Consider the following 17001-nt stretch of genomic DNA (forward strand, 5'->3'; position numbering starts at 1 on the left):
TTCTCCGGGGAAGACCCCCTCAGGGGGACGTGGTGCCCGCCAGCTGCCCACATCCCTTCTTGTTTTCCTCCTCGTCCTCCCGTTCCCTCTGCCCCAGCACGGGGGTGGGGCGGCTCTGGCCACCTGTCCCCCGGGGCTCTGGTTTCTGCTGGCTCCAGGCTCCTTGGCCGGGGTGGCCTGCAGCTGCCCTCGGCCCCCCCGCCCCCGCCCCCCGTGGGGGGGTTACAGTGGCGCCAGGTCAGGCTGGGGGCTGTGCCCTGGCCCCCGGACAAGCAGCCACCTGCTCCCTACGGGTCCTTCTTTGGAAGTGCAGCCAACACGTTCTTAACCGGATCTGCCGCACTTGGGCTGGAGGAGCTGGGCCCGAGGAGCCCGGCCTGGGCAGGAGCCTCCGGGGTTCTATTCCTAGCTCGGATGCTGGAGCCCCGGGGGGGGGGTGACCTTGGGGACGCTCCGGCTCGGGCCGCTTTCTCTCCTTGGGGGGGGCAGTCATGGCATCCGGTGGGTCACGGTCCAGAGTCAGCGCCTTCATCTTCCCAGGGAAACACGGGTCCAAGGCCCTCGGAAATCTGGCCCGACCCACTCTCCTTACTTCCCATCACCCAACTCGGTCTCACGGATCGGGGGCTCCCACTGCCTTCCATGGCCGTCCTCAGGCCCGGATGATGGGCCCAGAGCCGCCCCGGGTGCCCAGGTGCCCACCTGCCGCTGGTTGGGCCGGGAAGAAGAGGCTTCAGGTTGTCATCAGGACGGGCCCTGCAATGAAAGGAGGGATTGTCCCCCTGCGTGGGGCACTTAGTCCCCCTGTCCATCAGGGGGCGCTGTCCGCAGGCAGCCCCCAAGGCACGCCTGACTGCTGGCCCATCACTGGTGGGAGCCGGGCCTGGAGCTATCTGCAAGGGTCCCTCCCGGGCAGCGGCTGCTCGTGGCACCTGGGGGCGGCCGCGTCTCCCGCAGGAGCTGGTGTCCGGCTCTGCTGATTTAAACTCAATCAATAGCAATTGATTATTAAAAACATATTTTTTTAGAGCCTCAGGAGCAGCAGGTCCGTCCGAGGGCAGCTCGGCCGCCACAAAACTGGCTCTTCACACGCTGCTTTTAATTAACTCGTTGGCTGGAGCTCCCTGGGAGAACACGATGTCCTCTGGCCCTGGCGGGGCTTGACAGGAAGAGCACGGGGCCAAAGCAGGGAGGGAGCTTGGGGATTTCCTCCTCGAGGACTTTGTCCGGGCCCTCGGGGGTGAGGAGGGGGCGCACTCAGAGGTCACGCGGAAGGGAGTAAACATGTAGCAACACCTACTGTGTGCCAGGCCCTGGCTAAGCACCTCACAGAGAGCGTCCTGTTGGGCCCGAGCCTGAGCCTGCCGTCGGGGGCAGGCGGGGGACCAAGCTCTCCCAGGACGGGCTCATTCGTTCACCTTTGCACCCTCGGGGTCTGGCACATAGTAGGCACTGATATACGTGCTTCTTGACAGACTGATCAGTCTCATCCCGTTCCTCTGCCCTAGCTCCTTTTTTCTGAGTAGCTTTGAATCACGGCCAGCTCGATAGGCATCCTTTCGGTTGTATACAACTCTTCGTGGCCCCATTTGGGGTTTTCTTGGCAAAAACACTAGTGTGGTTGGTTATTTCCTTCTCTGGTTCATTGAGGGAAACTGAGGCAAACAGGGTCACACTCAGGAAGATGAGCTTCCAAGGCCAGCGTTCTGTCCGCTAGTTCTCCTTCCAAGCCGGGAGGCCGGGGATCCAGGTTCCTACAACTCTCTCTCACCCCCTCATGCCAAAGGGTCCTCCAGGCTCTAAATCCTGTCCTAAATCCGCTCAGACAGAGACCCTGCTTCCTTCAGCTCTCAGCCAGTTACCCCGGATCCCCTCCTGGCCGCCGCCCCCACATGTGGAATCTCCCCCGCTGGGAGGTAAGCCCCTCGGTGTCGGGAGCGACTCGGTTATCCCTCACGCAGGGACAGCTTCCAAACCCCCCTCCTCAGGCAGCTTTGCTCCAGTTACAGCTTCCCTGCCCAGTGAGCGGCTTGCCCTTCCCAAGGATTCGAGGGTGGAGGGATCCACGCTGGGGGATGCTGGGGGTTGTGGAGGATGCCCCCGGCCCCGCAGGAAGCCGCTGCTCTGCTTCTTTCAGCTCAGAGCTTTTGAGGGTCGAGGCTGGCAGACGTGCGGAGGGATCCCTTCTCTGTCCGGGGCTCGGGCAGCCTGTGCCATGCAGACAGTGCGCAGGGTGGGGCAGCACCCTCTCCTTCGGGGCAGGAATCCCTCTCCTTCTCCCCAGTGCCGGGGCCCAGCACCAGCCAGTCCCCCCAGAGAACCTGGTGGCCAGGGATGACAGGCGTCTCCAAACGCCGGGTGGGTGGAGAGTCGGTGGCTGGCCGTCCCCTCCCAGGTGGCTACGGGACGGGCGCTCACTCGCCGCTCCTGGCACCTTGGGAGCCGGGCGAGCCCTGCCCTGCCCAGCTGTTCCTGGGCCTGCAGAGCTCCCCGCCCTCGCCTTCTCTGCCAGGGGAAGAGGATGAGTTTAAGGGGAGGCTTCGTGTAATGAAAAGGAAAGTCTCTGGGCACCAGTTCCCTGCTGCCTGGAGGCACTTAGCAACCTTGCCAGCTCAGCCTGAGCGGGTGCTAATAATATATTAGTGGCTGCTTAACTTATTTGTTCTCAGAGGCAGTGTCTGGGGAGGGGCTGGGGAGGGAGCGGGGGTGGGGGGGCGAGGAGCGGCTGGTCCGGTGCCCTCGGAAGTTCCGGGGCTTGGAGGAAGGGGCCGGGCCGGCCCTCACCCCGACGCCCTCAGCCTCCTCAGGGTCGAGTAGCCAGGGCGGGACTCGGGAGAAGGCGAAGAGGCAGAAATGAAGCTTCCAGAGGTGCCAGAGGATGGTCTGCGCCGGGGGGAGAAGGCGGCCGCCGAGGGGTCTGTTGTGCCGGGATCTGCCAGGGGATTCACGGGGCCGAAGGGGATTCAGACTCGGTCCCGGAGAGCAGCGGGAGCAGGGTTCGAATCCCACCTCAGCCACTTGCTTCCAGTCCGCTCCTTGATCTCTCCCGGCCTCTCCTCATCTGTAAACCGAGGGCCGGAGCAAAGGCCTCTATGTTCCCTCTCAGCTTTAAGTGTTTGAATCAGGGGACCTGAGTTTGAATCTGCCCCTTACTGCCCACGTGAGATGGGTCACTTCCTCGGGCTTCACGTGCCCAGACCTGAGGCTGCGCAAGGTCGCCCTCGGCTCCAGTCCAGTGAGCTGCTGATGCGCCAGAAAGGCAGCCATCCAGAAGCACAAGGGGCTCGAGAGGGAAGAAACGGGGTTCTGTCGGGAGGGATTGGGCGGGCCGAGGAGGCCTGGGTGGGCAAGGAGGCCTGGGAGGGCCCAGGAGGCCTGGGTGCACTGAGGAGGCCGGGGTGGGCCGAGGAGACCTGGGCATCTGGAGCGGGTATTTCCCGGTGGTCCTCAGCACAGGCTTTCCTCCTCCCTGCCCGGCCCCCCTCCTGAACCTGTAAGGGAGGTAGCCAAGGGAGTAAGCATTTAGGCAGCGCCTGCTGTGTGCCGGGCCCCCTAACTCACCTCCTTCTGCCCCTGCAGCTGTCCAGAAGTTGGAATGGGCTGTGAGCCATGAATGGTGATGCCCCTTGCCAGGACACCTCCTCCCAGGTCCCCGACTGGCGGGAGTTCTGCGAGCTGCACGCTCAGGCGGCGGCGGTGGACTTTGCCCAGAAGTTCTGCCGGTTCCTGCGGGAGAACCCTCAGTACGACACGCCGGGGGCCGAGGCCTCCTTCTCCCACCACTTTGCCGCCAACTTCCTGGACGTCTTCAGCATCGAGGTGAGCCGGGTCTTCGTCTCCGACTCGCCCACCAAGTACAACATCGTCCCCTTCGTGGGGCTCCAGCCCTGCCACATGCCCAATGCCCGCGGGCCGCTGCCCTGCCGGGAGGAGACCTCCACCGAGTCCCTGGACAGCATGGACCCCGTGGCCGGGCCGCCGCCGGCCCGCTACCTGAGCCAGGCCCAGCAGGCCCAGGCCCACAAGGTTTCTTCCTACGGCCACTCCCGGAGCTCGGAGGACGTGTCTTTGCGCGCCGCGGCCAAGCCGCGGTTCAAGAAGGGCTTCTCTCTGCGCAACATGAGCCTGTGCGTGGTGGACGGCGTGAAGGAGATGTGGCACCGGCGCGCCTCCCCCGAGCCCGAGGCGGGCCAGCCTGCCGGCCTCCGAGCGGGGGAGCCCCCGGCCGAGCCCCGGGAGAAGTGGGCCCACCGCCTGCGGCTCTCGCGGGGCCCGGCCTCCAAGGTGGAGCTGGCGGACATCCAGCGGGAGGGCACGCTGCGCTACATGGTGGCCGACGACTCCAGCTGCGTGGGTGGCTCCCAGTGGCAGAAGTGCCGCCTGATGCTCCGCAAGGCCGTGAAGGTGGAGGGCGAGCGCTTCCTCCTAGAATTCTACGTCCCGCCCAAGGTGAGGGGGAGCGGGGGGGGGGGAGAGGAGATGGGGCTGGCTGGGTTTGGGCCCTTTCAGCTCCGGAGTGCTGGTGTCCTGCCACGCAAAGGGAGGGAATGGGGTAGGGAAGCCGAGGGTCCCACTTGGGCCATGGGGCTGGTGTCCAGCCGTGTAGTGGATGAATGGGGGCTGGTGACAAGGACTGAGAGCTATACTACCTTGGCCCTCTTGGATGATTCTCCTCCCCCACTCTGGGAAGCAGAGAAATCTGTCTTAATGCTTAAAAAACAGATTGATGAAGTCCGACCATCCTGATGCCGAGTCCTTTCCAGATCTGGATCTGGGACTATTCTATGTACATGGACTGGAAAACAAGCAAAATCTTTAGAGATGAAGGGTGGGCCCAGAGAGGGATGTGACCTGCTCAGTATCACACAGGCCAGTGACCAAAGTGGGTCTTTAGCTCTGGGAGCTTCACTCCCAGTCTAGTGTCTTGGTTCTGCTCTAATCTCCTTCTGTCTTGTTGACTGAATGGCTAAATGAATGGTGGAAGGAAGGAAAGAAGGAAAGAAGAAAGGAAAGGGAGGGAAGGAAGGAAGGAAAGAAGAAAGGGAAGGAAGGAAGGGAGAGAGGGAGGGAGGGAGGAAAGAAGGAAGGAAGGAAGGAAGGAAGGGAGGGAGGAAGGAAGGAAGGAAGGAAGGAAGGAAGGAAGGAAGGAAGGAAGGAAGGAGGAAGGAAGAAAGAAAGAAAGAAAGAAAGAAGAAAGAAAGAAAGAAAAAGAAAGAAAGAAAGAAAGAAAGAAGAAGAAAGAAAGAAGAAAGAAAGAAAGAAAGAAAGAAAGGAAGGAAGGAAGGAAGGAAGGAAGGAAGAAGAAAGAAAAGGAAGGAAGGAAGAAAGGAAGGAAGGAAGGGAGGGAGGGAAGGAGAGAGGGAGGAACAAAGGAAGGATGGAAGGAAGGAAGGAAGGAAGGAAGGAAGGAAGGAAGGAAGGAAGGAAGAGAAGAAGGGAGAGAGGGAGGGAGGGAGGGACGAAAGAAGGGGTGCTAGAAAGAAGGAAGGAAAGATAGAAGGAATGGATGAATGAATGGCTGATTGGAAAAAAGAAGGAATGGTTGAATGAAGTAAGGAAGGAATGGCAGAATGACTAAATGAATGAATGGCTGATTGAATGAATGAATACATAAATGAGTGGCTGAAGGAGTGAATAAATGGTTTAGGAATGGGGATAGGAAATGGAAAAGAAAAACTTCTGCAGGGATCTCCCAGCCAGGGAATCTAAATAACGAGGCACGCTTCTAAGAAGTGGGCGTGGGACAATACTGGGGAAACTGAAGGGGCTGCACTAGTGAGGGGGAGAACTTGGCATAGGGTGGGCTCACACAAGGAAGACAGCTCTGGACTGAGACTAGAAAGAAGGGCATGATGGGAGCAGGGAGGAAGGCGTTCTGGGTGAGTAAATCCAGGAAGGATGCTTGGCGTCGATCCTATTGGAGCCACCTGTGAAGGCAGGAGGAGCCTCTTGTCACAGCAGGGAATGCTGGGTGTTGTCAAACAAGGCAGGGATCGGATTGCTCTCTATTCAGTCCTTCTCATCTTCCTAGCTTCTGTTCTCTGAAACAAGAGCGGGGTGAGAGGGAGCAGCTCTTGGAGGGCCCAGGTGGAGGGTGGGCTGAGCCCCAGCTAGCTGAGTGTGCTGGGAGAGAATGCCGTGGCACTCACGGGCGTGTGCTCAGCTCAGTAAGAAGCTGGAATCTGCAGGCCTGAGTGACCAGTGTGGCTCCAGCCCTTCTGAGCTAGATGACTCATATAAATCACTACCTTTGGGATTCTTAGTAGGCTCCTCTGTAAAATGGGGAGCATTTATACTACTCCACTATACACTGGTCTTGTGAGGAGAGCATTCATGTCTCGTCTGTCTGTCCGGACTGCGGGATCCCTGTACACAGAAGCTGCCTCCTCTTAGCTAGACTGGAATAGGATCTTATCTACGGAGGTATCTCTGCCCCAGAAATCTGTGTTCATCATTAGCATCTTTTAGAAGTAGAAGTCAGAGGATTAGAATTCATGTCTCGCTTTTGCCACTTACTTCCTGTGTGACTTCACACTTCCCTGAGCCTCAGTTTCCTCTTCTGTAAGATGAGATGGTCTAGCTCTAAATCTTTTATTTTAAGTGCTTTTAAAGGACCATATTTCTAGAGCTGAGAGTCCATCTTCTTCATACCCCCCCTTTTAAAGAGGAGGAAACTGAGGCTTGCAGAGATATAGGGTGACTCGCCTATGGTCACACAGGAAACAAAGGCGAGAGAATACGTTGGAGGGATATGACCACAAGGCTTCTGAATTGAGTCAGCCATTTTTCCAGCAGACCACACGTGCCCTTGGGATCCTGGTTGTACCAAGATTTGTTGGCATCAATTCACCAGTCACATTTCATAACCAGTCATATTCTTCTCCTAGCTCTGCCGCGTATTCCCTGGGCGACCTTAGGCAGTCACTTAACCCAGGAGTGGAAGTGTCTTGGTTTCTTCATCTGTAAAATGAGGGGGAAGAGGTGATGTCTAAGGTTGTTTCCTCTGAACATTTACAATCCAAAGAAAATCTATTCATTTAATGTAAAAAGCATCTCTTTAACAGTCTACTCTGGTCCAGGAGCCAAGGACAAAGACAAACATGAATCAGGTCCTGCCCCCGGAAGGAGCTTCCATTCTCCTAAATCAACATTTTCACTTCCCCATTCCAATGAGAGCTTTTATCCGAAGCTGGCTCTGTCTTCCTAGGAGGCTGCATCCTTTCATCCATGGTATGGGCACTTCCACACTTACTCCAGGGAAGACATAGCATGATTCTCCAGAACAATCTACAATTCCCTTTTCTTGTTTGTTTTTTTTAAATCCCAGTTTCTTTTTCTTTCTACCACTCCAGTATCCAAGGATGACTTCCAGTGATTTTTTTTTGGAGGCAAACTTGAGGCTGGATTTGAATTCAAGTCCTCCTGACCGTAGGGCCAATGCTCTATCCACAGCACCACCAAACTGTCCTTTTCCGATGGCTTTTGATCATTTTTCCAGCTTCAAAAGTCAAAATACTGCCACAGGGCAAAGACTTTACCTCAAGGATGTCTGTGAGTTTTGTCTCTCCGGCTGTGCTTGGCTTGGGTAGAAACTGTCTTATACTCTTTACAGGAGATGCTAGAATTGATGCCATATATTGTAGGCTTGCCTCGGCCCTAAACAAAATTCCCAGCCAGGAAGACCACCAGCATCTGAACAGCTGCAGCAAAGGGACTTTGTATGTATGTAAAACTTTATGGTGACTACCTTGGAGAAGACAGCATTGGCTTTTTTACATAAGCTGTAATCTTTTTTTGTTATAAAATCATGTTACTTTGAAGTCTTCTTATGCATTCATCAAAGTATCAATTAAGTGCCTGCTGGGTGCCTCGTGACTCACAGGAGCCAGTCCCTGCCTGCAAGAAGCTTGTAGTCTAGTTTAGAGAGTATTTATACACTGAAGAGTAAGTGACTCCATCAAAAATGCTCAGTAAGGGCTCAGGAAGAAGAGGTTGGGGTTGGAAAACAAAACCTGGCTCTGCCAACTGAGTGACTGTGGGCAAGTCACTTAGGACCTCAGTTTCCTCAGCTGTCAATTGAAGGGGGTGGGATTTAATTTAAGAGACCCTGAGGGTCTCTTCCAATTTAAAATCTATAATCCAGGTGCTGTCCAAGGTGCTGATGGCAAATAGACAAAAAGGAGCCTGCCTTCAAGGAGCTTTCATTTTATTTAGGGGGGAAATAACATGATTACAGGTATTGCTAAATAAGGCAGCCAGATTGGATAATGGGAAGAGTGTTGGGCCAGGAGTCAGGAACACCTGGATTCAGTTACTTGGCAGTTCTGTGACTCTGAGTAATTCATTTGATCTGCCCTAGTCTAAGTTTCCTCAGCTGCAAAATGGGAACAATGATACTTATCTCATAAGGTTGTTGTGAGGCATATTGCAATAATTTATACAGCACACTTTACAAAAGCATTCTGTAGGGCAGCTAGATAGAGCCGTAGATGAGCACCAGCTTTGGAGTCAGGAGGACCTGAGTTCAAATTTAGCCTCGGATACTTGAACACTTACTAGCTTTGTGACTCTGGGCAAGTCACTTTAACCCTTGCCAAAAAAAAAAAAAAAAGCATTACCGTATCTATTAAATATCCCATGGACACTTGGGGATTAGAGATCAGGAAAAAGGATTTTTGTTGTCATGATGTCCCCACCTGGGAGTGGTCAGGAAAGGGATGATGGGGCTAGGGGCACAGCCCAGTGAAGAAACCAGGGTAGGATTTTAATAATGTAGAGGAGCGGGGAAGGTATTTTAGTCAGGGAGAGCATTGTGATGGGAAAGCAAAACCTGTTGTGTTTGGAGGGTTGAGGTGGAGGGTGCTGGGTGAGTTGACAGAAAGAAAAACAGTTTGATTCTAGAAGACGGTTCATATGATGGAGCAGAGCATGGAGATGGGGCTGGAGAAGTTCAGAGAAGTCAATGTTCTTGAGTGGGCTGGGAAATCAGGGACGACTCACTGAATGAGGGAGTGGCGCATGGATTGGGAACTGTGCTCAGTTCCTTGATCAGATGTGGGCTCTCTGAAAGTCAAGGAGGAGGCTTCCCTGCAGGAGAGCCCAGCCTGACCAGGGTGCAGCAGCATCATGGAAGTAAATTTGTTGGTTGATTTTTCTCACTCCGGCCTCCCCACTATGTCAGAGTTGAGGTTGAGCGTAAGATTGCCCTGTCCCTCTTGCTTTTCCTTTACAATGATCCTTCGAATGTCAGAGCTGGAAGGGATCTCAGAGCTTCAGCCACTTTATTTCCCATCTGTGGAGAGAATCACACAGCCTTTGGGGACTAAATGGAACCAGAATCAAGCTTCTTGTTTTCTTTCCTGGTCATTTCCATGATCTGGCACTGGCCTCCTTTAACCAAAGGACAGCATCCTTTTTAATCTTGTTTAATTTTGGCCTCTAGCCAATAGTCCCCCATAGAAGGGGGGCTGCTGCTGTTATTACCCATCATCAGATCACAGGTCTAAAGCCAGAAAGGATTTCAGGAGCCAGCTAGGGACCAGCTCCTTGTTTTACAGAGAAGGAAACTGAGTCCCCAAACAGTTCAATGACTTATCCAATATCATACAGATCCATCTAGTCCATCCTTCTTATCTTACAGAGAAGGAAATTGAGGCCTTAGAAGTTTAAATCATTTGACCAAGTGTCCATAGATAATAAGTAGCTGCAGCAGGATTTTCACCCAGGTTCTCTGAGGACAGACAGCTCTGGACCTACTGGACAGTGCTCTTCGGTTGCCTCCTCTGCCCCGCTTCCCACTGGAACAAGCTTGACCCTGCGTGTGTTTTCTCCCTGCCCCAAAGAAATAGTCTTTGCAGAAAAGTCTTTTTGAGATAGTGGATTTTCTGACGGAGGAAAGAGGAAGAAGGGAATAAGCATTTATTTCCCACACCCTAAAAGGGCCTCCCTGCAAGAAACAAGCAGTCCCTCTACCCCCCAATCCAAGAATTGGGACAAGACCAACATCAAGGCCAATGACAGAGGTGGCTAACAGAAGCCAGCCTCCCTCCCTATGGCCCAGGGAGGCGTCACAGCAAGCTCCGTGCCTTGAGGGAGGCCCCTTGCCGCTGGGAGCTGAGTAGGCTCTAGGAGGCAGCTGACTGTGAACAGAGGCAGTCACCTTTGTCACCTGAAAGGCCTCATTTTCTTAAATTAGATCTGGAAGCAGACAACTCTCCCACCCGTGGGGGAGAGAATAACTGAGCCCGAGGCTGGGGGCCCTTGAGACCACATTCTCCCTCTATGTGGGCATTTCCCATCTAGAGAGAGCTGGGTTCCGATTTCACATCTGGTGCTTCCTACCTGTGTAACTGCAGGCGAGCTGTTTAATCTCTGTGCCGGTGAAGAGAGGAGGGCCGGGGCTTTGCTGGGCTGTGGGTCTCTTTGGCAGCATCTGGCAAGCCCCGACTCAGAATCCGATTTCTCACCTATGGTCGTAACGGAAGGAAATGCTCAGCTGCAGGATAATTGTATAAATATGTGCATGTATATTGGATTTAACATATATTTTAACGTGTTTAACATATATTGGATTACTTGCCATCTGGGGGAGGGGGTGGGGGGAAGGAGGAGAAAATTTGGAACCCAAGGTCTTGCAAGGGTCAATGGTGAAAAATTATCCTTGCATCTGTTTTGAAAATAAAAAACTTTAATAATAATAATAATAATAATAAAGAAAATGCTCAGCTGCGATGACAGACTGGTGAAAAGAAAGATATCATTTCCCCCTAAGTTTATGGGTCCCCTGAAATCTACCCATGAACCCTGAGGCCCTATGGCCGCTGTGCTCCCTTTCTCTGGATTATGTATGGGCCTTCTGTCTAGATTTAGTGGGAGAAGATTCTGCCACCCTTTCTAATGACTTCCTACACCGTAAGCTCTCAGACCTCACGTGGTAGAGAGCTGGTGAGTGTGTGTGTGTGTGTGTGTGTGCGCACACGTGTGTGTATGTGTGGCCATCCGTGAGAACACACCTTCCTAATTTAGTCCGTGGGGATGGGGAAGTGGGAAGGAGGAAGGAGGAGGGCTGCCCCTTGTTCAGTGGGGTGTCTGAGGAGATTTTTAGGAGCAGAGCAATCTCTAGCTCCCTGGCTATTCTGCCGAGGGATTCAGGCCACTCCTGCCCTCATTCCCAAGAGGGGTCTCCAGCTTGGGGCACCTCCATTGGCCGATGGCTTCCGTAGCTGCTTCATTCCCACTGGCCGACTGCCCACCAGCTCCTCCAGCGCAAAGCCTTTTGGGAAAGCCAGTTCCCCCTGTCTCCCCCGCTGGGGGTACCCAGTGGGCGGATGGAGGACCAGTGGAATTGCAGAGAGGCTGGACCCGGGGGCCTGGACCCAGACCTCAGTACGCCGGCTGACCCCTACGGGAGACTCGGCTGAAGGAAGCAGGCAGGGCTCCAGAGGCAGAGCAGGCTGTGGATGGAGAACAAAAGACATTAACTTTAACGGCTTCCATTGGGGCCCTGTTCTGTTTAATTAAAAGGCTGTGGAGCTACTGGGGACACAGGGGAAATTAGGACTGTTCTGGTCTCTTTTCTCCCCCACGTCTTTCCATTAGAATCGTTGCAGCTGGTGGCTTGAGGCCTGACCTCTAAGGCTTGCGTAGAGCAGCCCTGGGCTGGATGCTCTGAAGCCCGGAAGGGGAGGGACGGCCCCTGTCCTCAGAAGCCCCGGCCCAGTGGGAGTCTGGGTACGGACCCTCCCCTAGATCTGAATCGTAGAGGTCTATGTGTGAAAGTTGGAGAGAGGGCGAGGGAAGTGGGAGTGAGGGCGGTGATGGAGCCAGGTGGGAGCTGGGCAAGGTTGGTAAGGTGTGAGGAGGCGGGGGTACTAGTACCCCCATGTACAAGTGCATTGTCCAGCAGCCTCACGACCAGACATGCTTCCGCCTCCTTTTCCAGGCCTCCAAACCCAAGGTGAGCATCCCCCTCTCTGCGATCATCGAGGTCCGGACCACCATGCCCCTGGAGATGCCAGACAAAGACAACACTTTTGTGCTAAAGGTGAGGCCCGTGGGAAGGGATGGAGATGGAAGGGAGGTCAGGGAGGGTACGGAGCAGGGGTCCGAGCCTGCTGACGCTCCATCGTACCACACTGTCTCATTCGTGACCAGCAGAGTCAAAGCATGGGGGTCCTCCTCTGGACCCATTCCTGCAGATCCAACCCCAGCTTCTTTGAGATTCACTTTGTCCATCGTGAAATGGGAAAAATTGTTTATAAAGGGCTTTGATCTTCCAAGAAGGACATTTGAGAAGCCTTAAGACATCTTTCTAGAATGGAGGTGTTGGGAGGAGTAGTGAGCCAAGTCCTGCAGGGGCTGAGTCTCTCATTGTTTGCCTGGGACTTCTTTCCCCCTTTCCCTTGCTTTTCCCCTAGGATATAAATACGGGTAGGGTTAAGTTAGACAGCAAGATCTGTGGGCAGGGACGGTTTCCTTTTGGTCTTTTTTCCCCCCATTACCTGGGACACTGCCTGACATACAGTAGGTGTTTAATAAATGTTTGTTAATTGAGTGACAGAAAGTTCTTATAGAACACAGAAGATCAGAGCTCTAAAGCTAGAAGGAACCTCAGAGGCAGTCTAATCCAGCCTGCCATTTTACAGAGGAGGAAACTGAGGTAGAGAGCAGTTCAGTGGCTAGGTCAAGGTCACATGGGTGACACGGTGAGAGAAGCAGAACTTGAATCCAGGTCCTCTGACTCCAAATCAGCACTGTCTTAATTTCACCACCTTGTTCCCTATCAGGCACCTGAAATGGAGCTCCTTCAGTTAATACCAAAATTAAAGCTGGATATGGGTGTGAAGCAGGAGAGAGGGAGGGAGGGAAAGAGGAAGGAAAGAAAAGAGGGAGAGAGGAAGAAAGAAGAGAAGGAAGGAAAGGAAGGGAAGAAGGAAGAAAGAAAAGAAGGAAGGAAAGGAAGGGAGGAAGGAAGAAAGAAAAGAAGGAAGGAAAGGAAGGGAGGAAGGAAGAAAGAAGAGAAGGAAGGAAAGGAAGGGAGGAAGGAAGGAATAAAAGAAGGAAGGAAGGAAAGGAAGGGAGGAAGGAAGAAAGAAGAGAAGGACGGAAAGGAAGGAAGGAAGGAAGAAAGAAAAGAAGGAAGGAAAGGAAGGAAGAAAGAAGAGAAGGACAGAAAGGGAGGAAGGAAGAAAGAAAAGAAGGAAGGAAAGGAAGGGAGGAAGGAAGAAAGAAGAGAAGGAAGGGAGGAAGGAAGAAGAAGAGAAGGAAGGAAAGGAGGGAGGAAGGAAGGAAAGGAAGGAAGAAAAAAGAGAAGGAAAGGAAGGTAGGAAGGAAGAAAAAAGAGAAGGAAGGAAAGGAAGAGAGGAAGGAAGAAAGAAGAGAAGGAAGGGAGGAGGAAAGGATGGAGAAATGGCCAGGCACTATGGTAATCACTAGGGATAAAGAGAAAAAGCAAAAACAGCCCTTTTGGGGACAATCATTCATTTACTGAACAAGCAATCATTGAGCACCTACAGGGGGCCTGTCACTCTGAGGATCCAAAGACAAAAAGGAAACATTCTCTGCCCTCAGCTTACGCTCCCAACACCATGAATTTGGTTGTTTGTAAGTAAATAAAAGATAGCTGTAAAGTACATTTTTAATTTAATTTTTTTCATTTTTCTCAATGAGCCAGCATTTATTTTCTCCCCTTCTCTGCCACTGTGAGTTTTAATAAATGTGCAGAGTCAAGCAAAGAGACCGCTACGTCGGCCAAGTCCAAGGATGTGGCGCTCGTTCTGCCTCCCGGGGCCCTGACTACTCTGTCAGGAGTCCTCCGTAATCATGGCTGCTCATTACATTGATCCGAGTTCAAAGTGTTTCCCTTTTAGCTAGTGGGCTCGGGAGAAGCCTCTGAGGCGGACGGCTCTGGGCTGTGCTTTGAAGGAAGTTAGAGAGCCTAAAAAGGAGCAGTGAGGAGAGGAGCCCTTCCCCGCACGGAGGACAGACTCTTCAAAGTCTCAGAGATGCCGTGCTGGGCACAGGGAACAGTGAGGAAGTGGACTTGGCGGGACGGTCGCGCCTCTGAGGAGGATGATCCACAACAAAGCCCAAAAAGGGTTTAAAATGCCAGCCTGTGTTTTATCTTAAAAGTGACTGGGAGCCAAAGGATGGCTCACACAGGGAGCAATGCGTCCAGATCGGAACTTGGGAATATCGCTTTGGCGACCGTGTCAGGGAAGGGACCGGAGGCAGGGAGAGCCCCTAGGAGGTGGATCGTGATGGAGAGGACCTGGACTAGGAAGGGGCTGTGGGAGTACAGACAAGCACCGCTGCAAGACGTGTTGCAAAGATGGGATCAGCAGTCAGCTGCACACGGGGGCTGACCGAAGGAGAGAAGAGAGGCGGGATCCTGGGCTTCAAGCTCCAGGTGTGACATTTATGGCTTCCTAACCGTGGGCATCTCACTCACCTGAGCCTCAGTTGACTCATTTTTAAAATGAGGATAATGAGATTTTATAGGGCAGTAGATAGAATGCAGGATCTGGAGCCAGGGAGAACCGAGTTCATGTCTGGCCTCAGACACTTACCTGACTCTGGGTGAGTTTACCTCAGTTTCCTTACCTGTAAAATGAGCTAGAGAAGGAAATGGCAAAGCTTTCCAGGATCTTTGCCAAGAAAACCCCAAATGGGGTCACGAAGAGTTGGATGTGACCGAACAACGATGTCGATGATATTTTATACTTTCTTCCTCCCTGCGGGTCAGACGAGAGAGCAGACTGGCCCTGCTATAGGAAGGGATGACTATAGTTCTCTGCACTGTGGGTCTTCCTCATCGTTTCTTCTCTGGAATGGGGAGGCTAGATCTGAGAACGGATGTGAAAACACTTTGGGGAAGACTAAAGCAGAAGATGGGAAGGTGTTTCTCCACCTCACGCACTAGCTGAAACACTCGGTTGTTAATATCTGTCCTTTGTCCCCCAGGAGGACCGTGACCTCAGGAAGGGGACACCGGGACATGCGAGTTAGAGTTAGTGAGGGGAGGCTGGCCAAAGTCACCAGCCCTGTGCTAAGCACTAGGCTTAGAAATAAAAGGCTGGATGAGATAGCGCAGGAAATAAAATAAAATCAAATAAAAGCCTGCCAGACAGCCACTGTCCTCAAGATTATATTTTTAAAAGGGGAACAGGAGAGGAAGGAGCGATGCCCTGTTAAGTCCTGAAACGGAGCCTGGCAAAGCCCAGGGAGGTCCGCGGAACAGGGTCTAGTTTTCCATTGGGAGAAGGGTGGAGATGGTATGGTTGTGGAGTCCTGGAATTTGAAGTCAAGTCACCAGAGTCTGCTTTTTATTACCTGTGTGACCTTAGACAACTCACCTCTCCAGGCCTCGGTTTTCCTACTTGTGAAAAGAGTGGGTTGGGTGAAATTATTTTAATTTCCCTACCCATTCTCACCCTCCGGGCTACCCCATCCTGGAACATCTGTTACATCTGAGAGGAAGTCAGTGCCCTCCCCGGCCCTCGGCCCAGAATACCCCAGACAGCCCCAGAAAGGCCTTCTGAGAGTGAAAACCACATTGGTGAGAAAGGGGAAATAGCCTTGTGGCGGGGCCGTGCCATCCAATAATGAAACTTTCAGTCCGGCCCGTGCCCATTTTGGGGCCTGTTGTGTTACATTCCCTTTCCTGGGGTAAGGATGAACTTTGGTGGCTAACAACCACACTTTTGTACGTTGTAGGATCTTGTTGAAAGAAATCTCCAAAATCATTACTTCACCCTGCCCCATACTCAGATCTTGAATCCCATCTTCCACTGCTCATCCAGCGATGGAGGATTCACTCCTCATTTGCTCATTTGTTACTTCCAGAGGCAGCTCTTTCTATTTTTGTTCTTATTGAGTTATTTCAGGATTTCCCAACCCTTCATGATGCCATTTGGGGTTTTCTTGACAAAGATACTGGAGTGTTTGTCACTTCCTTCTCCGGCTCATTTGACAAATGAGGAAACTGAGGCAAACACAGTAAGTGTTTGAGACCAGATTTGATATCAGGAAGAAGATGTCTTCCTAATTCTAGGCCTGTTACTCAGCCACTACGGTGCCAAAGGCAGATGCCCCCTTTCTTTTTTTGCATAACTATCAGTTAAAGAGTTTTGCTCATAATGAACGCTACCTGCCTCCCTATAACTTCTCCCCATTGTCACTAGTTCTTCCATCTGGAAGAGCTAGCCTGACTTCTCACTGTGGTGACCAACCATTTTTCCTATTTTTGAAGTCAGTGATTGTGGTCAAAGTTTTTCTTCTCTAAGCCAAACATCTCCAGTTCATTCAGCTGACTCTTTCTTGTAACGTGTGATTTTTTTTTTTTAGTCCCTCCATGATCTCATTTATGTTACCCTCTTCTGGACATCTTTCAATTTGTTTATGTCCTTTTTAAAATGTGTTGCTCAGTACCGGATACTGAATTTCCTCCATCCCATCCCCAGTATGATCCGGAAAGGTTGAGAATGACAGGATCTCCTTCAACTTGGACAGTTGGCTTCCCAATTCTTCAGAGCCCCACTCCTCACCCCCGGGGAGTCACTTTTTTTCCCTGTCTCACCCACTCACTATATTATTTTATTTCTGCGATTTTTTGGGGGGAAGCCAGTTTGGGACTTTCTGTTGGGATCAGTGGCTATCTAAAGACCTTTTGGGATCCTGTTCTATCTCATCTGGCCTTTCCTAATCCCCCCAAATAAGATTTACGCATAAGAGGCAAAGTAATTGCAGCTGTCTTGGCAGGTCGGGAGACCGAAACATCTAATAAAACAACAGCCTGGTGATTTAAGAGCAGAAAAGGCTAATCCCCAAGGGGCTCATTCAGCACCCCCTCCTTGTCTGCTCTGTGCTTGTGTGCTGTGATCTGCTCAGCAGTTTCCTTGCTGATGCTGCAATCTCAGGCAGTTCCGCCCCGGCTCCCGCTCACCGTTCCAGGGCAATGAGCAGCAGAACTCAGCTCTCTGCCCACCAACCGCCCGTGGTTCA

General features: G+C 52.5%; 1 protein-coding gene across 2 annotated transcripts in view; it reads left to right on the forward strand.

Moving 5' to 3' along the window:
• SH2B2 (SH2B adaptor protein 2) overlaps positions 1 to 17001 on the forward strand; it is a 60454-nt gene that overhangs the window by 24338 nt on the left and 19115 nt on the right. For both annotated transcript variants that reach the window (XM_051991866.1, XM_051991867.1), the window contains exons 2-3: positions 3580 to 4449; positions 11942 to 12043. In XM_051991866.1, coding sequence (XP_051847826.1) covers positions 3610 to 4449; positions 11942 to 12043 — 942 coding nt within the window. In that variant the 5' untranslated portion in view covers positions 3580 to 3609. The remainder of the gene's footprint in view (positions 1 to 3579; positions 4450 to 11941; positions 12044 to 17001) is intronic.

The sequence above is a fragment of the Antechinus flavipes genome, chromosome 4 (genome assembly GCF_016432865.1).
Source record: "Antechinus flavipes isolate AdamAnt ecotype Samford, QLD, Australia chromosome 4, AdamAnt_v2, whole genome shotgun sequence".
Lineage (NCBI taxonomy): Eukaryota > Metazoa > Chordata > Mammalia > Dasyuromorphia > Dasyuridae > Antechinus > Antechinus flavipes.